At 46.4% G+C, this 23,553-nt stretch overlaps 1 protein-coding gene across 1 annotated transcript in view; it reads left to right on the top strand.

The window, feature by feature from the left end:
- The window catches only part of ULK4 (unc-51 like kinase 4), a 1,855,260-nt gene that overhangs the window by 165,898 nt on the left and 1,665,809 nt on the right, over window positions 1-23,553 (top strand). The window contains exon 7 of the mRNA XM_086941729.1: window positions 7,739-7,822. Coding sequence (XP_086797855.1) covers window positions 7,739-7,822 — 84 coding nt within the window. The remainder of the gene's footprint in view (window positions 1-7,738; window positions 7,823-23,553) is intronic.

Here is a 23,553-nt window from a genome sequence, read left to right as displayed (position 1 = left end):
CCCCCTTCTCCTAGTCCTAAGACACAGTGTTCACCTCAAAACATGTATATCCAGAAACGTCACAGTTTACTTCTAGGAGTTACGTTATTTGTCCTTTTTCAACTGAGGTGCTTGCTGCCTCAAATACAAATCCGAGAAACACAGCCGATTGACAGGAAGGAGCAACTCTTGCGGTTTTTCAATGTGTCAGGTTAGTTTGTGAGCCATATGTGCCAAGTAGAAATGTGCAAACACACGTACATGGTAAGGCTGCTTCAGAGACCGCTCGTCCAGTCTTCTACTGATTTTCTAACCTCAAATTTTGCCGACCGTGTATCTTTGTAGTTGTATGTAAAGAGGAATATATAGTATGAACGAGGGAGCACGTATGTACAAAACAATGCCCAATAGCATAGCATTTCATTTACACATTATTTCAATAACTAAATAGTCTTGTTGAATTTTGCTGTACATTTAACTGCATTAGAGGAGAGGAAATAAAACAGAAAGCCTAACGAAAGAAGATCTCTACATAACAGTGCAGGTTGCCATTGCGGAGATATTTAATTTGAGAAGGCTATCCACTGTCACCAGATACCTGGTTTCAGGTTATGGTGTTGGGATGTGATCTTTTATTCAGGGGGTGTTCTCCATTTTAGACGTTTGAAAGCATTTCTGGGCTTGGCTTAGGTAAAACGAGATTGGCCTCATCTCCTGTAAAGTCATGCTTTTATCAACTATAAGTCAGTTGCGTGGGAGCTTGTTTGTTACGATGTAGGAAATTCGAGACGCCCCTCCCAGAAAAAAGTACTTGTATGCTACGCAATTCTGGGTTGCTAAGGATGGTAGGGAGGCTGGTAACTTCAGTCTTCATGTTCCTATGCTTGAAAGAATAGGACATAATTCAGATATATGTTCTGCTTGGTGGTCAGATTCCTTGGGTTTTTATTTCTGTGGCTTGCCTTCCATCTCTTTCCCTTCTTAGAATATAACTGCATCATATTCTAATTTTTATAGTGCTGTTCTTGTAAGCAGATCAGACTGGAGGAAGCATCAATTGATATTGTCTGCTTTATTAGTGTTTGGTCGTTTGTGGTGAGTACTTTGTTCGATGTTTAGTTTCAAAATGAGTTGATAAATATAGGAAAATCTTTCAGGTGTGTTCTGTATGCAGATGGGGTTTTAAAAACAAGAATTGTATGTATTTTTATGAAGACGGTTCAGTTATCTGCATTAAGCATATTACATTCTAGGTGTGAAGTGTATAATGTATGCATGCATTCATGGTTTAGAACCTGCACATTCATTGGCTGTGTTAACCTAATTGGTTTGCTTCTTATTCTTCCTTGTCTTGTGTTTGTCCCTCCCCTGCAGCACAGCTTTTTTACCATCCTTTTGATAGGATGATTTGAAATTCGCCATTGTTCACATTCAGGGATCTACTCTTTTTATTTCAGTTCTCCAGGAGAATGCATGTGTTTTTTTGCTGTCCTCATGTGCTGTTTCTCCTCCTAAGTACTCTCCTACCCCGCATGTGCTTCTTGTCCCCAGGTCCTAGTTTGCCCCCATCCGCTGGCTGACCTTGCTCTGTTGCTCACTTGCCTCATTCCTTGTTACCCCCTCATATTGACTTCTCTCCTCAAGCACTCTTCCTTTGCTCTTCCACCAGTTTTTTTGGTTACTTATATAAAAATAATGCTTAGGAGCTCCTGCCAGCTGTAGTTTTCTCCTTATCGCTTCTTTTTAAGGTCCAGCCTGCGAGAACATGCGCTAGTGCATGTCTCACTTGCAAGACACTATTATTTACAACAAGCACTGGCATAGCCAATAGGTCCTGTCTTTGAGACCTTATAAGTGTGTAGCCATGCAACAGTTGATGTTGTTGCACCAAGGATATTGTGCTGCACAACTAAATACTTATAAGGTCCCAAAGCGAGACCTATTGGCTATGCCAATGCTTGTTCTATCACGAGAGACGGCTCAGAAAAGTCAAGAAGTAATCAGCCTTGAAAAAGTATACATTTTTAACCCCAGATCACGAACGACCAGCACAACACCACACACCACACTTCTCTCACAACATGTCTTTTTATCTTGTCATAATATTATAGATGTCCCCACTCTCGATGGAGAATTCTTAGTATGTACATGTAAACATATTTATATGGAGAGCTGCTTAAACTTCTAGAAACTTTTTTTGTGGACTTTCCTTACCATAACTCTCGATTACAGAGTTTATACCCATACAAAGTTACAGTAAACAAATTATTTTCCAGGCCTTAAAATATTCACTCTTTGTGAAATATATTGATAGAGCGCTTACAGCACTCTTCATTGTATGGGTGCATTATACTCCTAGTCTAAAGGTATTCATATATATATTTTTATCGTTTGCTGTGTACTATGTTTATTAAATTTATTTATTCAGCATTCACAGCATTGTAAAGTAATGTACACCTTTAAGTAGGATTTATATGTATTAGAGACATGATCATTCCTGTACGCATAATGTGTAGATTGACATTATATTCATATCAATGTAATTGTGTGTGTTTAAACTGCCAGAGCTGCATGTTGTTTACAGTTTCGAATCCTTGGATGCTAAATAAATAATTAAATTAATTATTTGTGTGAGCCAGAACAGTATGCTCTACTTTAGTGCTTCCATAGAACCTGGTCGCATCCCCCTTTGGGGCACTCCTAGGGTTGTTTTGATAAGGTTTCAAATGATTTCTATACAAAAGTTCAATTGAAAAGAATTCTTGAATTTATTCATTCATGTTAAGCAATGTATCCTTTGTTAACTTATACATTCGTTGTAGAAGCAGACATTAGGTTATGAATTCATCATTCTCTTGTAATAATCTCCAATGCATTTCGAGCATTTCCTGCTCTTCATCAGGGAGAACTTCTGGGTGAAATGTCGGAAAGCTGGTAATTCGCAACTAGATTTTTGATTAACGTCTCCGTGAATCCTCCCGTACAGTTCAGTCCCGCCCGAAGTCAGGAAGCTGTAGTATGCTCTCATCCCACTGCAGGTACAAGAATTCAACCTCGTTATTCTTAGTTTAAGGAGGTAACCAGAATGTCTTTGAAGAGTATGAGAAGCAGGGATGGAGGATATCTTCTGAACCCCAAGGCCACTGGAAGAAAAGAAGAACTTAATTAAAGAAGCAATGGAAACTACTGCAGACCTTTGCAAGTGAAATAATTTGTCATGTGATACATTTAGGAGGGGTGGGGGGGCTGAGTTTTGCCTTTTTGTATTATGCGCAAGGAACAGAAATTCAGACTTCTACATTTTCGGAGGAGAAGGAGCATCCTAAGAGCGAGCTCCCTAGCCCTAAGCTATTTTGACGTGAGTATATCTTAGGAAGTCAACACGTACTGACACTTTTGGGAAATGAGATAGGAGAAATAGAAGGAGCATCAATAAGAGTAGTCTAAGGAATGATCATTTATGCTTCCTTTCCGAAGGAAAAATGAATTTGATTCCGCCTCCATCTTGTGGTGTATTTTGATTCTAGAATTTAGTACATTGTGTCTTCTGTGCCGAATTAATTATATGCGTAGGTTCGGCTCTGTATTGATTTTTGTACCTATATTCCCTAATTTTAAAGTGCGTGTATATTTACTTATTTTTAGTCTTATAATAAAACCCATAAACTGGACTTTGGAGTCTGTGGTCTTTTACGCATGACTAAATTGTAAGTATAATCTTGAAGTGTTTATTCCCCTCAACCACTTTCAGCAGGCAAATGAAAGACCATCAGTGCTAAATTCGGAAGGGATGGCAGGGACTAAATTTAGCGTAATCAATATCAAAGACTCCGTACACATGCATATGCATCTCTGTACACTTGTATCCCTTTTATGTATCATAACTTTTGCTAAAAAGGAAGTGCTTGACATTGAAAATTCGACAGAACCATTAGTTCAAAATTAACAATCTGGAAACAGGGTGAAGGATTTTAAAAAGGCGAACTTTGGAAGCATTTTTAAAACTATGTTCTATGTTTAGAGGTCTTGGGACCGGCATACATTGACCCACAAAACTCTAGAACGTGAAATAACATTTTTATCACCCTTACAAGACTCAAGAAGTGCACGCTGAAATCGCACAGTGGTACCTGCTTGGGTGTCTCACCAGCTTCTACCCTTCTCTACAGCAGGTTAGGCCACTCAACAAAGGTCCTGCAGGTCCGTGGCACAGCGTGGGGGGGGGTCACCATTTGTTGAGAGCTGTCGAATTTTTGACATCTGTGCAAATTAAACAAAATATTATAATAAAGTGCATTTAGTGTCATGTCGTGTGCCATTGTTCCTAAAGCAAATGCTGATTTTCTGCCATTGCACTCTGTCCAGAATATTACTGTGGCGTGAAGACAATAGGTAATAGATAAACGTTTTGGGTCATTGTTGTATTTTAGTTCAGCTGTTGATTCTCTTGTTCTGAAACGAAGGGGTTGACTAGTCCAGGCCCTGCTTATTATGCTGCCATGTCGCCTGTCCCTTTTGAAAATGCAAAACCTACACATTTTATTGACCCACGTTCTGCTAACCGTAAGTCCGCTCCACTTGTAGTGAGTTTATCCTTATTGCGCAGTATGTAGTGTCTGGTTGCATTCGGATAGCTCTATTGTATGGTGTGGAGCTTTTTGCTGGAGCGCTCCGCCATTGCTCGTTGGTGACGAGGCCAGTCTTGCGCTGGCTGCTTGTGGTGCTGTTATCCTCAGCGGGTGAAGCAGGGCCCTCTCCTCTCCTCCCCTCCCCTCTGGTGCCTCATACCGTGGGAGGCTCTCCTTTGCAGCCCCGCCGAGCATGACATGCGCTCAGCCAGCAGAGCAGAGCTCTAGACAGGGCTGCCAAGTGTCCCTCTCTGTGTGATTAACACTGTGGGAGCTGGGCTCTGCCCCGGGCTGCTACTTTGTGTAGTGTGCCCGGTGCTGGCTGTCAGAGCAGCGGGGGCCTTAGGTGCTATGTGACCACCCGGCTTGGGGTGGCGGCAGAAGGGGACAGGCATATATGGTTTATCACTATTCCCATGGTCCCAATGCCTTTTGTACCACAGTATGCTAACAGGTTACTGCAGTTTAAATAAAAGATACCCTCACATCCTGCACTGTATTAAATATAAGTTGAGTCTCAAATTGTTTTACAACTAAAACTCCTGATCAACGTACTTAGAAATATACCGAGTAAATGAACGGGTTTTTTTCCTCCGAGCGGGGCTGCATGGGGCGTTTCTTCAGCGTTCTGCTCGTGCTTCCAGGCTTTCCTTTAACAAGTTCATCCGCGTGCCCATCTCCTGTCCATACGCGTGCACATTTCCTGTCCCCCTTCGGAACAAAAATCGACGACAATAGATCTCGCAAGCGAGCAGCGGATGCGCTGCGAGGCTAGCGAGACCTAAAAAAGGACATTAACTGCTGTTTTCCCTTTGTTCAGCCTAGGCCCTCTACAAATATTACACTACAAAAGATGGGTTACTTTTGTTCACTGAGGACTAGAGAGGCATTTCCTTAAGTTCTTGTACCCTACTTTAATAAAAGCGGCATTAGTCACTTCATGCTAAACTATTGCTGCTTAGCACAGTAAAAGAAAAGTGCAAGATAATATCTTGAGACACATCATCACATTTTCAGCAAGGTGATGCAAATTCAGTCCCCTGCCTTGAGTGAGTTTTTGTCGGCACAGACAAGACTCACAATAAAAAAAAAAGATGTTTACATTTTGCAAGGCCCCAAAGTGCAGCTACAGATAGGGCTATTTTACCATTTTTAGCTGGTTGGGCATCAAATGGATGCGATTCTGATAGTTAGCTAAAATGCCTTGAAATATTGTTGATCCCGGTTGAACAATGATTTATGATTTGGTGTTGTGATTCTCCTGTGGTCTCCATGATGAAAAAAGCAATCAAAAACCATGTTCAATTGTCCTATTCCTTAGTCAGAGTGGGATATGTGATCGTATAAACAGTTTTAGACTGCACACAAGCAACTTACAGTAATACCTTTTCACAGAAAGTTTCACATGAGAACAGATTCATACTGTGTATGCGCAGTTCACTAAAAAACTATTTCAATATAATTTCACATAGAGTAATAGTGCAGTATATATATATATTTGGATCAATGTGGAAGTATTCTTGGGAAAAAAGGAGGGCACTGAATTACATCCAGTTACATCTACTCCAAACCTGATTGAAGATTGGTCTTGCAAAATTTTGTGTTCATGACTATTGGTGTAGCAATTATTAGCATTGTCTATAATCGGAAAGCGCCTTCCAAAATGCATGCACCATTGAAGCCTGCAATGAACATCCAAGTCCACAGCATGTAACCTCTGTTGATGGCTGGTCGCATTCATCAGTACGAACTCAGCCTGTACCACAACACCAAACATCTTTCCTGCCCATCAGCTTCCATGTTGTAATAGGGAAGAGGTGCTCCTGGCAACCCAGTGAAGCCACATTCCCTAGATTTGCCACACCCTTGTTTGTCTCTGGGTGGGGGGGAAATCTTCTCTTATTTTAGAATTTTACAAGGTTTAGGATGTGGTACTATTGAAAATTACTCCATTGTGTTGCTAGTATGGAGGAGGAGGTCCCACGAGTGAATTATCCTATGGGTCTTCCATTTCCTCAACCACAACAAAAATCCCTGGTCTACCAAAGTCTAAATCAGGCCACATAACCACTTTGATGTCATCTACAAAGCAGCCATGTGTGCTACTCCACATGTCCTGTGGTGCCGCTCTAATAGCTATCTCCAGGGCCAGTTCTCTGCTTAGCCAAGCATTTTTTGAGAATGTATTTGATTTTTCTGATGGTAATATATTTGCCCGTCACTCTATATTAGGTTGTGTTTTTGAGTTTTCCTATGTGTCCCAAGCCATGACCACTGCATATATAGCTAAGAAAAAATCTCGCAATGAGACACTTCAACTGGTGGTATTTTCATGGACTTTTCTCCTGATAAACCTACCACCTTCCAAGAAGCCAAAAGGACTTGCATATGAGAGTTGAGGGGTGGCAAAGCATGGGCATTCAGTTCCCTTTTTATTGAATGTTTTAGAGATTTGTTGTTTATGTACAAAGTTGGCACGGAAGCCCAAGGTTCCCAGTGTTGATGTGCATCTGGTGGATCATTTCCTGTGCTTTCATCCTTTTTGTATGGTTACATTCTTGGCTATTTTTCTAGCTCATTAACTGGTTGTTTCTGATAGGTCAAGCTAGATTCATGTTGTGGTGATTTCACAGAAGGGAATTTACTCTTTTGAATATAATATTATGATAGCGGTATCGGTGGGTAGAGTAGGTGTATCGACTGAATTGTGGGTAAGACACACCACTATTGGCATTATCGGTATGTTTTAGGGTGTGAGAGCCTTTTTGTTCTCTGTCATAGAGGGCCAAGACTTGCAGTGTTTACCCATTATACTTGAAAACCTGAAATAACACTTTGGTGCAAATTGTTTGCTAGACATCACCTATTGCCATCTTTTTCTCTGGTTAGACTGCATTCTCTTTGTCTGTCATGGACCATGCTGTGAAAAGAGAAACCTTGTATCACAGCTACCATCAACAATAGAGTGTCTCCTTGTTTGACTTCTAAATATTTTTTGAGGCTTTTCATTATATTGTTCTCTGGCACAATAATGTAACATTTCTTTTTGCAAACTGTTCTCTGCCAGAAAGCAAATTCTGCTTTTGTTGATATAGCAACACTTGTTAATTACCTAACTTTGTGTCTTATAGGAAGACCACCCTTCTTCTCTGAAAGCTTTTCTGAACTGGTTCAGCACATTTTGAACGATGATCCTTTGCCACCAAGTTCAAAAGGTACGTATTTGCTTCTAGCTTGGTTTTCAAACTCGTTTTTAATTTGTTGTAAGTATTGTAGTTTGTTTTCTTATTTTGTGTGATCTGCCCATTCTAGTGTTCTCAATTGAAGAAAAAGAATTGTCGTAGTTTGTAGGCTGAACCAAGAGCTTTACCCTTTCTTAATTGGGTAGTAAAAGCACAATTGCATCCTCAGTCCAACTGCAGTGATTCATCGATAATCTGTCTTCATCCAATATGTTAACTTTTTATAGTGCTAATACCATTCATGCCTAACCATTAGGAAGTCCATGACTCTGTAAGATATTTCCATCCCACTTTATTACTGTAGTTCTAAATTGGAGGTACCTAAAGAAGGAATCCATTACCTTTATTGCATTGGAAATTTAAGAAATGTTATAAACCAGTGGTTCTTAACCTGAGGTCCGAGGATCCCTGGGGGGTCTGTGAAGCCTACTCCGAGGTTCCGCAACTATTTTACTAAATTAAATAACTTTAAAATGAATACATTTAAATTATTAATGCAGGAACAATTCAAGAAACAACATTCAACATTTTAAAGGCTTTTCTATATTTGATTGTGAATTAAACCAAATATTTCAATATTGAGAATTTCGTTGGTGTATGCTTGTTTTTATATTTTTGTGTGTATTGTTTTGAAGTTCAAATAATAGAAATTGTTTAGCCGGGGGTCCCTGACTTCCAGTAATGACTCAGTGGGCGTTCTTGGATTCAAGTAATGACTCAGCAGGGGGCCACAAAAGTCTAAAAGTTAAGATTCTGATCGATACATCTGCCAGTGGATTCCTCACCTTGTGAATATCCCCTTGCGTCAGCAACATTCGGAAATTCTTTTTGTAGCTTCGCGCCGACGTGGACGACTTCATAGAGGCACGGCATCGCACGCGACTCCGCTGACGTCACCGACACTACATTAGGGCCTCGCCGGCGTGATTACATCAGTTCCATTTTTTCCACGTCGTCGACACTAGCGGTTTCGGGGAATCTCTGTAGCCTGTTAGTAACTTGGTTGCTATTTTCATCACTTTCCTGTTTATTTGTGTCCTTCGCGCTGTCGACAAAGAAGACCGGTTTTAAGCCTTGCAGAGAATGTGGGAAAATTATGTGTATCACGGACCCACACGAAGATTGCATCTGGTGTCTAAGTTCGGACCATGATGTAGATGGATGTTCTTCCTGTCGAAAGATGGACCCGAAGGCTCTGCGTGCGAGAGAGGCCAAGCTACTGGTAGCAAAGCTGAAAGGTGACAAAGAAAGAAAGTCTTCGAGGTCTCGTTCGAGAAGGGCGAGGTCGAGATCGAGATCAAGGTCTTGGGTGGAGTCGACTTCGAAGTCATCTTCAGATCACGCTTCGAAGTCAAGGAAGATACATAAGAAAAGAAGATATGAGTCCTGACGTCACTTCGGTAGGGATTCGGACTCAAGGTCGAAATCACCCAAGAAGGTACGTTCGAAGGTGATTCCTCCGGAGGAAGACTTGGATCCTGAAGGTGAGGCCTCGGGCCACGCCTTCGGAGTTGCAGGTTCAGTCACCGTCTCCGTCTCCAGCTCCATCTCCGGCGCCGTCCCTGGCCCGAGAGGATGAGGAAGAAGTTCCTGTGGGTGAGGATTCTAAGCCTGTGGAAGAGCCGAATTCGGAACCTCCTCAAGGTGAGCCTGAGGGTCTTCAGCTACCTTTTCCGGCCCCAGGACAAGACCCATCAGCGTTTTTGAACGCTATGTATGGCGTCTTTTCAAGGTCTTGGCACCCCTCTGGCGCACCTTCGGGTCCCATGGGTCCACTAGCATTTAATTTAGGAGTTCCTCACTCCTATGCTCTGGCCCCATTTATACCCTATATGCCGGCTCCAACACCGCAGTGGCAATACCCGGCTCCGCCGAGGTCGTCCACGCCGATACCGACGTAGTCTGCTCCGAGTCGACCTCGAGACCAACCCTCTGTACCATCGGATTCGATACCGACGTCGGTTTCAGCTCCATCGGAGTCGTTGGTGGATCCGACGGCGTGGCGTGTAAAGGAAAGGTTCAGGAGGGAAGCTCAGCGCCTTATGGAGGAGCAGAGATATACAGAGGCTCAAGCAGAGATGGAAGAAGGTGAGCTTGAGGAGGACTGTTTCGAGGATCTGGCGGAGGCTAGTCACCTGGAGTTTTCTCCCGAGTGGGAATTACCTTCTGTGTCTGATGCCCCTTCAAAAGACGTTCAGCCTTATCACTTGGGTTATGAGGAAGGCAGCAGAACTTTTGAATTTGACTCCACCTACAGTAGAATTTAAATCCAATCTACTGACTGAGGTTCTGCATTCACCAAGTTCTGTGGTGGAACCGTTGCTCCCATTTAATGAAGCTTTAACGGAGCCTATTATGGAAGTTTGGAAAAAGCCTTTAACAGCACCAGCAGTTTCCAAGGGTGTGGCAAGAAGGTACAGGGTCGCTCCTGAAGACCCTGCTTTTCTAACTTCTCATCCTTCACCTGAAAGTTTGATAATCCAGGCAGCCTGTTCCAAAAAGACTGTGGGTGCATTTCCACAAGTGCCTGGGGATAAGGATGCCAAGAAACAAGATCAGGTTGCAAAAAAGACCTTTTCTTCTGCGAGTATGGCATTAAAGTCAACCAATGCCACTTGCCTTATGAGGAGATATGTGCATGCTCTCATGGATACACTGCGTCTTCTGGCACCTAAGATCCCTTGTTGACAGCAGGAAGGATTTTGAGGAGATGTTAACGGATGCACAGGCAGCGGCTCGCCAGGTGATACAAAGTGGGCTGGACACTGCGGATTCGGTGGCACGCATTATGGGTACTGCGGTTGCCACAAGAAGATCTGCTTGGCTAAAATCCAGATTTTTCGGCAGATGTTCAAGCTGCTTTGTTAGATCTGCCGTTTGATGGTGTTGGACTCTTTGGAAAAAAGGCTGATACAGCCTTAGAAAGATTTAAGGACAGTAAGGCTACTGCCAAATCTTTAGGACTTCAGACCCGGGGTTCTTCTACCAGAAGGTTCAGAGGATTCGGACGCTCTTCCTTTCGCTCCTATTGGCAAGGTCAGCAGCAGCAGCAGCAACAACAGCAGCAGCAGAATCCCTTGTACAAGTCATACAGGGGTAAGCAAAGAGCTCGTCTTCGAGGATGTCAAGCCTCTTCCTCCTCCACCTCCTCCAACCCCCCAGCCTCAGAAAAGCAGCCCTAGATCCACCATTCAGGATCATGCGGGTCCGATGGGGGGTCGGCTTAACCAGTTTCTACGGGATTGGGAATTGGTTACATCAGATCTTTGGGTTCTCAATCTTGTAGAAAATGGGTATGCTCTTCCCTTTCGGGAATTCCCTCCCAATCACCCTCCTTGTCAAGATTTTTGCACGGAGGAACACCTCTTACTTCTGCAGGAGGAAGCGCAGGCACTATTAAGAAAGGGTGCAATAGAGGTGGGGCCAGAGCCGGAAAGGGGTCAGGGATGCTACTCCCGTTATATCCTGATTCCCAAGAAGGATGGCAGACTTCCTCCAATCCTGGATCTCAGGATCTTGAATCTTTATCTGAAACAAGAGAAGTTCAAGATGCTCACCCTTGCGCAGGTTCTTAAGGCGCTGCTGGAAGAAAACTGGATGGTGTTGCTCGACTTGCAGGATACGTATTTTCACATCCCAATCCTGAAGTCGCACAGAAAGTATCTCCGTTTTACGGTGGGATCGCAACATTATCAGTTTGCGGTCCTTCCTTTTGGAATTACTACTGCGCCTCGAGTCTTCACCAAGGTGATGGCGGTGGTGGCTGCACATCTCAGAAGGTCGGGGATTCCAGTACTCCCCTATTTGGACGACTGGCTGATCAAAGCAGAGTCGTCAGAGAAAGTGCTCCAGCATCTGCAGGAGACAACTCAGTTGTTGTACCGGTTGGGTTTTTCAATAAATGTACCCAAGTCTCACATGGTGCCCTCCCAGCGCAACCTGTTCATAGGTGCTGTACTGGACACAACTGTATGTCGTGCATTCCCTCCTCCTCAAAGGATTCACGACATACAGGAAATGATTCTTTTATTTTACATTGGAGCGGTCGTTCTAGTCCTGAAGGTCCTTTGCCTTCTCGGTCTGATGGCTTCTTGCATTCTGTTGGTCAACCATGCACGCTGGCACATGAGGGCTCTCCAGTGGTGCCTCCGCAGGCAGTGGTATCAACACAACGTAGATCTCAGGGAGTCTGTGAGGATCTCCAGAGAAACTGCGGCGGATCTATCTTGGTGGAGCGTGGAAGGCAATCTGTCTCAGGGAAAGCCTTTTCATCTGCCTCCCCCGGTGGCCACAGTGATTACGGATGCATCCACTCAAGGGTGGGGTGCTCATCTGGGGGATCTGGAGGTCAAAAGTCTTTGGTCTCCAGAGGAAAGGTTGCTTCACATCAACCTTCTAGAGTTACGGGCGATTCGTTTGGCCCTCAAGGCCTTCCTCCCTTCCCTTCCCGGTCGGTCAGTTCAAGTCCTGACTGACAATACCACTGCGATGCAGTATGTCAACAAGCAGGGAGGAGTGGGGTCGCAGTGTCTCTGCAGAGAGGCTCTGCGTCTCTGGTCCTGGGTTCAGGACCATCAGATTTGTCTGATGGCGAATCATCTGGCCGGAGTTCTGAACGTGCGTGCAGACAGTCTGTCGGCAGTTCTCTGCTGACCACGAGTGGAGGCTTTATCCGGAGGTGGTTCGTCACGTCTTTCGGACGTGGTGAACTCCTCGGGTGGACATGTTTGCCCCTCACGAGAACGCTCACTGCCCGTCATTCTGCAGTCCCAGTATCAGTTGCAGGGAGCATTGGCGGATGTGTTTCAGTTGAGTTGGGACTCACAACTCCTTTACGCATTTCCTCCCATCCCCTTGATTCCTCGGGTTCTGAGGAAGATTCGCCAAGACCGGGCCCAAGTCGTATTGATTGCCTCCGATTGGCCAAGAGGGTGTGGTATACAGATCTTCTCCACCTCTCCTGGCCGGAGTTCTGAACGTGCGTGCAGACAGTCTCAGTCAGCAATTCTCGGCCGACCACGAGTGGAGGTTTCACCCGGAGGTGGTTCGTCACGTCTTTCGGTTTGGGGAACTCCTCAGGTGGACCTGTTCGCCACTCGCGAGAATGCTCACTGCCCGTCATTCTGCAGTTTCCAGTATCCGATGCAAGGAGTATTGGGGGACGCGTTTCAGTTGAGTTGGGAAAGTCAACTCCTTTACGTGTTTCCTCCCATACGTTTGATTCCTCAGGTTCTGAAGAAGATTCGCCAAGACTGGGCCCAAGTTATTCTGGTCGCCCCAGATTGGCCAAGAAGGGTGTGGTACACGGATCTTCTCCACCTCTCCTCTCGCCCTCCGCTCCCTCTCCCGTTCAGGGCAGATCTCCTCTCCCAGATGGAGGGGCAGGTTCTACACACTCACCTCCAGACATTACACCTTCATGCCTGGAGATTGAACGGGGCAACCTGAATTCCTTTTCTCTCCCACACGATGTGCTGGATGTCATTCTTTCGGCTAGGCGTGACTCCACTATATCCATTTATTCATATAGATGGTCTAAATTTGTCTCTTGGTGTGGGGAGAAGTCTGTTGACCCTTTGAAGGCTTGTTTGTCTGATATTTTACAGTTTGCTCTTTCTTTAGCACAGCAGGGTTTTGCTGTTGCCACAGTGAAGGGTTATCTTTCGGCATTGTCTGCATTTCTCTGTTTGCCGGATCAGCCGTCTCTTTTCAAGTCTCCTGTGGTTTTAAGGTTTTTGAGGGCCTCACAAATAAGTTCCCTCCTACTCCCTTTATTGTGCCTCAATGGGATTTAAATCTTGTTTTAACCTACTTGATGGGTTCTCCCTTCGAACCCTTACACAAGTGTGCTATGAGGCTTTTGTCTTTTAAGACGGTCTTCCTGGTTGCGATCACCTCTGCAAGGAGGGTAAGTGAGCTTCAAGCTCTTAGTTCCAAGCCCCCATTCTTGCTGAACGAATGGTTCTTAGGACCAGGTCTGCTTTTCTCCCTAAGGTGGTAACTCCCTTCCATCTAGGACAATCTATTACCCTTCCTACCTTTTATCCTCCCCCTCACCCTTCCAAGGAGAAGGAGAGACTACACCGTCTGGACCCTAAGAGGGCGGTGAGCTTTTATCTTGATAGGACTAGAGACCATCGAGTGGATGACCAGCTCTTCGTTGGTTTTGCTGGCTGCAAGAAAGGAAGAGTGGTGCACAAGCGCACTCTTTCAAGAAGGATCATCCTCTGTATAAAGATCTGCTACTCTTTGGCCGGTAAGGAACCTCCAGAGGGTATAAGAGCTCACTCTACTAGAGCAAAGTCGTCAACTTCTGCTTTGTCTAGGGGTGTACCTGTAGAGGATATTTGTAGGGCCGCGACTTGGACCTCCCTCCACACTTTCGCGAAGCATTACTGCTTGGATGCCGAGGTGAGGAGGGATGGTCACTTTGCGCGCTCTGCCCTCCAGGATTTTTTGGTGTAGAAGAGTGGACACCCTCCTCAGGGAGTTTGGACTGCTGTGGGACTCTATTCACAAGGTGAGGAATACACTGGCTGATGTATCTATCAGAAGAACAAGTTACTTACCTTCGGTAACACTTTTTCTGGTAGATACAGTATCTGTCTGTGGATTCCTCACCGACCCACCCGCCTCCCTGTTGTCCATTCTTCTATACCAGAGTTACTGTAATGTATTTACTTTATTGTCAAGTAATTGTTTATTTCAAATGTTTTATTGCATTTGTTTCACACTGTGTGTGTTACCTTGATATTTGTGTACTGTGTATACCGTGTATATTTCTACTGTCATTGGTCCGTCCATGTGCCTCGAAGGCACGGAAAAAAGGGCGGAACTGATTTCATCCCACCGGCGTGGGCCTATTGTGGTGTTGGTGACGTCAGCGGAGTCGTGTGCGATGCCGTGCCTCTATGACGTCGTCCACGTCAGCACGAAGCTACAAAAAGAATTTCCGAATGTTGCTGACGCAAGGGGATATTCACAAGGTGAGGAATCCACAGGCAGATACTGTATCTACCAGAAAAAGCGTTACCGAAGGTAAGTAACTTGTTCAACACGGTTATAAATAGTTTTAGTTCCCATATGTGACTAACATCATTTACTCTTGCACTCAACCAGATGTTAGTCCCTTCCACTATTGCTATCTCTGCTGTGTTTGAATTACCCCAGTTTGAGTTATATGCATGGAAAAATAGTATCCTCAGTGGTAAGCAATATATTTTCCACATTTTCTTTGAGAGACTGGAATTTCAGCTATAAGGTGGCTCTGAGGCCACCGTCCGTTCCAGCATAATTGTATCATAGATATCGTCCAGTATTAGGTTAAATAACCTGTGCAGCTGGAGGATAATTCATGTTAGATAATATTCATATGCAGAATACTAGGGCACTTTTAACAAGATGAATATCTTTCAAAATAATTTTACTTTAAATTCAACATTGTGATTAGTCAACTACTTTTCCCTTAGGCCGTGTTCTTATAGGGCTTGGGGAAAAAATGTTAAGACCACTTTGGGCTATATTCACGGATAACAATTAAAATTCACTAATATGCAGATGATGCATAACTCGTCTACTTCAGACATCCAGTGCCTCAAACATTTTCTGCACATCATCCAGGACCTGGATGCCCAGCACCTACTCGAAGCTTAGTCTGCCCAAGACAGAATTCCTGTTGTTTGCCAAGAACACTAAGCAAGAACTATTACAGGCCTAACTCAATGACATGAACCCTGACAGCTTTGAAATCCAATTTCACCAAATGCTCTGACACTTGAATTCACCCTGGTGACCCTCACCCTTAAACAACACATTGCCAAGAAGACAAAAATAGCTTGGCACCAGCAATTCCAGAACTTCTGTTCAAGGCCTCTTGCTCTTTCGTTTGCATGGTGGTAACTCCCTGATCCATAGCCACCCAGACTCCAAATTGGCCGTCATTTTTGGCATCCTGCAAGCTGCAGCATGACCCATCCAAGGCCTGAAAAAATATGATCACATCACCCCATCCTAATAGAAATCTATTGGCTTCCCTTGTCAGCCTGCTCCTTCTTCAAAACCAACTGCATCATTTACTAAAGCCATCACAACAGCACCTCTGTGCCTAGTGGCTCTCAGCACATCCACAGCCACCTTGGGGTCCGCTTTAGGCTTCTTGAGGAGGGCGTTGATTTCGACGTGCTTCCAGCTTTCCGGGAATGCCGCTGTTTCGAAGGAGATGTTGATGACCTTCTGTAGTTGGGGTGCGATGCCTGCATCTGCTTTGTTGATTACGTGGTGTGGGCACGGGTCAGACGGATATCCTGAGTGGATGGAGTTCATGATTTTGCATGTCTCGTCGTCGTTGACGTTGGACCAGGAGGTCAGGCGGTTGGCGCTGGTGGTGTACATAGGGGAGGTGGAGTCTAGCGTAGATGGGGTGGTCGTGGTGTTGAAGCTGTCGTGGAAGTCAGCGATCTTGCAGTGGAAGAAGATGTCTAGTGAGTCGCAAAGTTCTTGTGAGGGCGGGATGTCGTTGGCGCTGGGGTTGGAGAGTTCCTTTATGATGCTGAAGAGCTCTTTGCAGTTGTGTGCGTTGTTATCCAAGCGGTATTTGAAGGAGGATCTCTTGGCTAATATGATGAGGTGGTGGTGTTTGCGGGTGACGTCCTTGTGGGCTGCTTGGTTGTCCGGTGTGCGTTCATGGAGCCATGTCTTCTCCAGTTTCTGGCATGCGCGTTTAGAGGTCTGGAGCTTGTCTGTGAACCAGGTGGCTCTCTTGTTGGCGTGGCTGTTGGAGGGTTTATTGAGCGGGGCGAGGGTGTTGGCACAGTCGTCGATCCACTGTCTGAGGTTTCGGGCCGCGGCGTCTGGGTTGGTGGGGTCGGTGGGTGGGCTCTTGGCGAGGGAGGTGATCAGCTGGTCTTCGTTGACTTTGCTCCAGCAGCGGCGAGGCAGCTGTTGGGTGTGGTGGTGCGTGGTTGGTTTCTTGAAGGTGAAATAGATGCAGCGGTGGTCGGTCCAGTGGAGTTCGGTGGTGTGGTCAAAGGCGACGTGTGAGCCTGTGGAGAAGACGGGATCCAGCGTGTGGCCGACGACGTGGGTGGGTGCAGTGACGAATTGTCTGAGGCCCAGGTTGGTGAGGTTGTCGATCAGGGTGGACGAGTTGGCGTTGTTGTTGTTCTCGAGGTGGAAGTTCAGGTCCCCGAGGAGGATGTAGTCCATGGAGGCGAGTGCGTGGGTGCTGGCGAGGTCGGCAATTGAGTTGCTGAACTAAGACCGGATCCGGCGGGTCTGTAGATGAGTGTTCCTCGGAGGTTGGTGTTGGGGTCGGTGTGGATCCAGAAGTGCAGGTGTTCGGCAATGTTGAGGGTTGTCGTCTGCGTGAGTGGCGACCTTGAGGATGGACTTGTGGATGATGGCTATTCCTCCTCCGATTCCATTGGCGCGGTCCCTGCGGGTGATCTTGTAGCCGTCTGGGATGGCTATGGCAATGTCGGGCGCCAAGGAGTCGTTCCACCAGGTCTCAGTCAGGAAGGCCACATCTGGGGCGAAGGTGTCGAGCAGATCCCAGAGCTCGACGGCGTGTTTGCGTGCGAAGCGGGTGTTGAGGAGTATGCAGCGGAGGTGGTTGGGTCCAGTCCTTGGAGGTTTGGTGGTTCTATCGCAGGTGAAGCTGCAGGTGTGGCAGGGGAAGGGTCTGTGGTTTCGTTTCGGGGCGGCCTGGAAGCAGGTGTGGTTTCGGTCGGCGTTGAGTGCGTGGAGGGTGCTGGCGCCGTAGTGGATTCTGGTGTCGTGGCGTTTGCGGGGTCCAGGGGTTCTGGCGCCGGGTGAGGTCCAGGAAAGGATGGGCGCAGGCGCCAGCGGCGAGCCCGCTGCACGGCTGCTTCTCGGCCTGCATATGAGGTGGCTTGAGAGGCACGAGCGGGGATGCGAATGGGTGTGCAGGGAGGGGCGGGCCCCAGGGATGCAGCGGCGGGTAAGGGTCGGATCGGAAGCGGCGGGGGGGCAGGGGGAACTGGTGCACAGGGCAGAGGGGAGGGAAAAACCCAGGAAATAAGGAGGCAGCAAGGAGGCAGGAACCAGGCATTCAGGAACCAGGCATTCAGGTGGCGAGCAGAGGCGTGGGGGCGACCTGCCTGCAAGCAGGGTCAAAGGTCACAAAAAAAGCACAGAAAGGTCGCAAACAACTGCGGGAAACGAGTAGCACAGAGGCAGAAAGGTCACAAGAAGGGGCAGAAAAGGTCACAAAAAACGGGGGGAAACGAGTGGCACAGAGGTAGAAAGGTCACAAGAAAGGGCAGAAAGGTAACAAAAAACGGGGGGAAACGAGTGGCACAGAGGCAGAAAGGTCACAAGAAAGGGCAGAAAGGTCACAAAAAACGGGCGGTAACGAGTGGCACAGAGGCAGAAAGGTCACAAAAAACAGGGGGAAACGAGTGGCATAGAGGCACAAAGGGGAGTAGAGACAAGAAAAACGAGTACAATCAGGGGAGCAGAACACAAGAAAAACGAGTGCAATCAGGGGAGCAGAAGGCACGAAAAACAGGTACAATCAGGGGAGTAGAGGCAAGAAAAACGAGTGCAATCAGGGGAGCAGAAGGCCTGAAAATTGAGTGCAATCGGGAGCAAACGGCAAGAAAAACGAGTGCAATCAGGGGAGCAGAAGGCACGAAAAACGGGTATAATCATGGGAGCAGAAGGCAAGAAAAACGAGTGCAATCAGGGGAGCAGAAGGCACGTAAAACAGGTACAATACAGTGATACAAACCTAAGGCCTACCACTGGCCACCATGGATGAGGCGCAGGTGGTAGCCTGCGGGTGGAGGAGGGCCTCAACTTATACAGCAGCGGCAGCTGGGGCAGGGTCAGGACAAACAGGCGTAGCTGTGTGGTGGGGGAGCGACCTACCAGCAAGGTCAAGGGTCGCCATGGGATTCTTGGGTAACTTTGGTTAGACTTCTATGGTAATTACAGAAATATATATATATATATATACAATACTACAATTAGAGCTTGGGAATTAAAAACATATAGTAAAAGCGGGGATTGTAATATGGGACAAACGAATAGAACATGATTTAAGTCTTGTACACAATAATTACAATAGTGGCAGAGTCTTTCATGTCTAGTAAGGCCCTCCCAAGCTCCTGTTACAGTTCCTAAAGAGAGTAAATTCAGCCTAAGCAGAAAAATAGCTCTACGTACTCATATTGGAGATTCCATAAAATATAAGGTTGTTTATTTTTATAGATACTACTCCCTGCTATGCAGTCGTTATTACTATTCTTTGCACACAATGAAATATCTCTTTTACGAGATACACCGAAGATTGTTTTTTAAATTCTGGTTTTCAGGACTTGTTTAGGAAGCACCGCACTGTGGTATAGGATCAACGCTGCACCTTAATGATGAAGCCAATAAGTATGGTTTCTGGTTGTATTCCAGTTCAAAGGGGCACTCTGTTGCTTCACAGTTCCGGCTGGCCTGTTAAATTGAGGAGAACCCAGCTTGATTTGCGCATTAGTTGCTGCCCATCTGGAGCGGTGCAGTGAGCAAAAAAGATATGATGGGAGTGGAATGCAGCCTTAATTGATTGCCTGAGACTTTTGCAGGCATACCATCCTTAAACTGTTATTGTTTTAATTGCTATGGAGTACAGCATCAAATAATTCTTATAGTGGGTGGCCTAGCTTGATATACAACCATTAATGAACCTGTTTCCAAACCCATCCTCCTAACCTTTCCCCCAAATATTTTCTTTAAAATAACATAAATAATTCTAGCATTTTCACCTCACATTATTACTGCCTAGTCCATTTTCGAGGACCCATCTGAATTCTTCATAGGATTGCTTATATACATATACATTTATGCATCCCTCGACAGCTTCTGATGTATGATGAAAATATTGGGACATTGTTCAAATGCATGCTTTTCCACTAAGTGGGCTCTTTATTAACCTTGAGTTAAAGGGGCGATTACTGGATTTTCGATTCACATCCTAAGTCAGCCATTGTGATGACTGTATTACTGTGGGGTATCATTCTTCGAAAAGCGTTCAATAATTTAACCCCTTTGGTGCGTCGGATGGCCCCTGGCCGTCTGACGTCACAGTGGGCGTGTGCGGAGGACGGCCGGGGGCGTCCGAAACACGCCCACTTCATAAATTACCCGGGCCGCGGCAGAATTCACGCCGTGGTCAACGGGTTAATGTAAGAATAGTGTTACCTCTAATAAATAAAAAGCACACTAAAACTACAAACCACACCCATGACCTTTCTGCCATCTTCTAACATTCTGTGCAGAGAAACTCACTTATCCGATCTAAAACTTGTTGAAGCAACTGCATTGCACCGCAATTCTTAACTCTGAAAGACTCTATCTAAAGAGACAAACGCACCATTATTTTTCTTCTTATTTTCTCTTCAGTACTGTAGAATTGCCTTCTGCAATAATTACACTGACCGCTTTAGGTGTAATTCCAATGTATTTATTTATTACAAGTATGGCTTTACTGAAGAGCGCCGGCCGGCGCTGCCGTCTATCTTGGTCTCCGGCGCACAAATGCAATGCGCGCGCACCACCTCCAAAATGGCCGCCGCATGTCACGCGTTACGTGACGTGCATAAACTAGTATGCTCACTACATATCTCCCCTTTTTACCAAACATAAAGAGTCACTTACAGTTCATTGTCCGATTCGAAATCTGGAGGGCCTTACCACCGGCCTTCCACTCCTGGTCATCCTGATGAGGTTCTCCGGGGCCCCTTGGCTCTGCGTCTCGGTGCCTTCCATTCCTTCCTTCGCAACCGCGTCATCATCCATACTTCTCCTCAGCACGTCCATATCGGTTCCTTGACTCCCGCTCACTCCTTCTTCGTCCTCTCGTCCCGTTCTAGCACTTACTCCGCTTTGCCGCTCACTTACACATTGTCCCTTCTCTGCCTTCGAATCCTCAGTGTCCTCCCATTCAGTTCCGGTTTGCTCCCATCGCAATACCTTATTGCACCTGGCCATGCGGTCCTGGGACCACACGTTTCCGTCACTCAGTAGGGCCGCTCGGTCGTACACCTCCTTAACTTGCATGGGTTTGCTATATTTACTATCTCCTTTCTTCTGTAGGGTGGCTAATTTTACTCTTACCCACTCTCCCTTTTCCAGACCAGTTCCTTTCACATTCCTTTGTTTGTTGTAATGGTTGGTGTAAATCGTTTGTGCCCTTTCAAGGTTGGCCCGTACCACTGCGGGGGACCATTCGCTGGTGATGACCTTCTCCTTCCAAATCCTGTTATCATGCGTGAAGGGTTCACGCCCTCTCAATATCTGGAACGGGCTGTACCCTGTACCAGTGGGAGTGATCCTGTAGGCCCACACCATATTCTCTAGTGCTTTCTCCAAGTCTTTGTTGCTGGAGATCGCGGCTTGTATGGCTCCCATCACTACCCTATTAAATCGCTCCACTAAGCCATTACCGGCTGGATGGTAGATCGCCGTGTGTTTGATGGTGATGCCGTTCCTTTGCATAAATTTTCTCCATTTTTCCGACGTGAACTGGGGGCCATTATCACTCAGAATGGACTTGGGGATTCCTTCCCTTGTAAAGGTCTCTGACAGAAACTCTGTGTCCATGGTTTCGTCTACCCTTAACTCCGGCCATTTGGAGTAACGATCCATGAGGACACAAACATACTTCTGCATACCCTGGTCATCTAGGACGGGTCCTAATATGTCTATAGATAGTTCTTCCCACGGGTTCTGTGGGGGGTCGAACTTTCCTAACGCTGGACGCAGGGGTTTGAGTGTCTTGTCCGCTCCTTGGCACTGTGGACACTCTCTGACGTGCCTCTCCGCCCTTATGTCCATGCCTGGCCACCAGTAGTTTTGTTTGGCCCTTAATTTCAGTTTTCCTATGCCTAAATGGCCCTCATGTAGCATGTCCAATAGCTTGGTGATGAGGTTCCGTGGGGGGATCACCTTGTCTCCTCTGTAAGTGAACACCCCCTTGTCTCCTACCGACAGTTCTTCCCTTACTTCATAGTATGGTTTCATACTTTCACTCACGTGTCTTTTGTCTGGCCAGCCTTGTACGATGTGCATCTTCACTTCCTTCATATTGCTGTCCTCCTCGTATGCCTCTGCCCACTCCTGGTGGCTGATTAGTTTCTCCTGGTCTTCTACTAGAGCTACCAATTCCCCTTTGCCTGCAGGGTCCTCCTCCCCTGGCTCCATGGCCGCTGCTCTGCTCAGGTAGTCGGCCACTCGGTTCCGATTCCCGGGGATGTACTCCACATCGTACCTGAACTCAAGTAATTTCAGAGTCATTTTGGATATCCTGGGAGTGGCACTGGCATGTCCACACGATGTTAACACTTTTACCAACGGCTTATGATCTGTCTTGAGTAGGAATCGGGTCCCCCATAGGAATTGCCGAAATCTCGTCATGGCCCATACCACAGCCAGCATCTCCTTTTCGATCACACTGTATTTGCTCTCGGTATCTGTCAATGCCCGGGATGCAAAGCTGATCGTCTCCATTTCTCCTCGTCCGCGATCCTGCATGAGCACTGCGCCCAGGCCCTTGTCACTGGCGTCAGTCGTGAGCACTGTGGCGCCCTGTGGGTCATATCCTTTGAGCGGTACAGCTCCCGTGACATCCTTCTTGATTGTCTCAAACTCGGTTTGAGTTTCTGGTGTCCACTGGAAAGCGGTGCTCTCCCTGGTCAGCATTCTCATATGATGAGTCTTCGAGGCGAAATGCACCACAAATTTGCTGTAGTACTCCGCCATCCCCAAAAACGATCTGACCTCTTCCTTGTTCTTGGGGGGCGGCGCTTCTGCGATTGCTTTTACATTCTCTGCCTTAGGTGTGATGCCCTGCACTCCTATCTCATGGCCCAGATACGTTACTGACTCCAGGCCCAATCGACACTTTGTCCACTCTGCTGTGAGGCCTTTGCTTTCCAAGGTCTCGAACACCCTTCCGAGCTTCTGATCGTGGTCTAGTTTGTCACGCCCCATTACCAGAATGCCGTCCTGGAAATATTGGACACCTGTTATGTTTCTGAACAGCTGGTGCATCAGTTTCTGAAACACTGCGGCTGCCGAGGCCAGCCCAAACGGCATGCGGCAGAACTGGTAGCACCCGAACGGGGTGATGAAGGATGTAAGTTTTTTGCTGTCCGGATGCAGTACTATTTGGTGGTAGGCAGAGGTCAAGTCAATTGTGGAGTACCACCTTATCCCCCTGGTTTTTGACAGCATTTCCTCGATCCTTGGAAGGGGAAATTTCTCTACGACAATGTTCTTGTTCAGTTCTCTCAAATCCACACAGAGCCTGACCTTCCCGTTGGGTTTCATGACTACCACCAATGGTGCGAGCCACTCGGCGCAGGTGATTGGTTCGATTATCCCTTTTCTCTCCAAATCTTGGAGTTCTGTCTGGACTGCCTCTCTTACCGCTATGGGTACGTTCCTTACTTTGTGGGCTATGGGGATGGCGCCTTCCTTGATACGATCTTGTGTTGGAATTTCTCCATTCTTCCCACTGTGCCCCCGAACACGTTTGGATAGTCTTCCTTCCATTTATTCCGATTGGGCCACACTTCCAGTTCCGTGAGTAGTATTTGTTCCTTCCCTCCTGGGTCTAATTTGATTCCTAGATCGCCCTGGTCTAGCCATCCCAAGACGGAGGGTCCCCTCTCTGCTATGTACAGCTTACAGGA

This window comes from Lissotriton vulgaris, chromosome 10 (assembly GCF_964263255.1).
Source record: "Lissotriton vulgaris chromosome 10, aLisVul1.2, whole genome shotgun sequence".
In the NCBI taxonomy this organism is placed as follows: domain Eukaryota; kingdom Metazoa; phylum Chordata; class Amphibia; order Caudata; family Salamandridae; genus Lissotriton; species Lissotriton vulgaris.
Note: the sequence above shows the minus strand (reverse complement) of the source record. Positions and strands in the feature narration are given on the sequence as shown.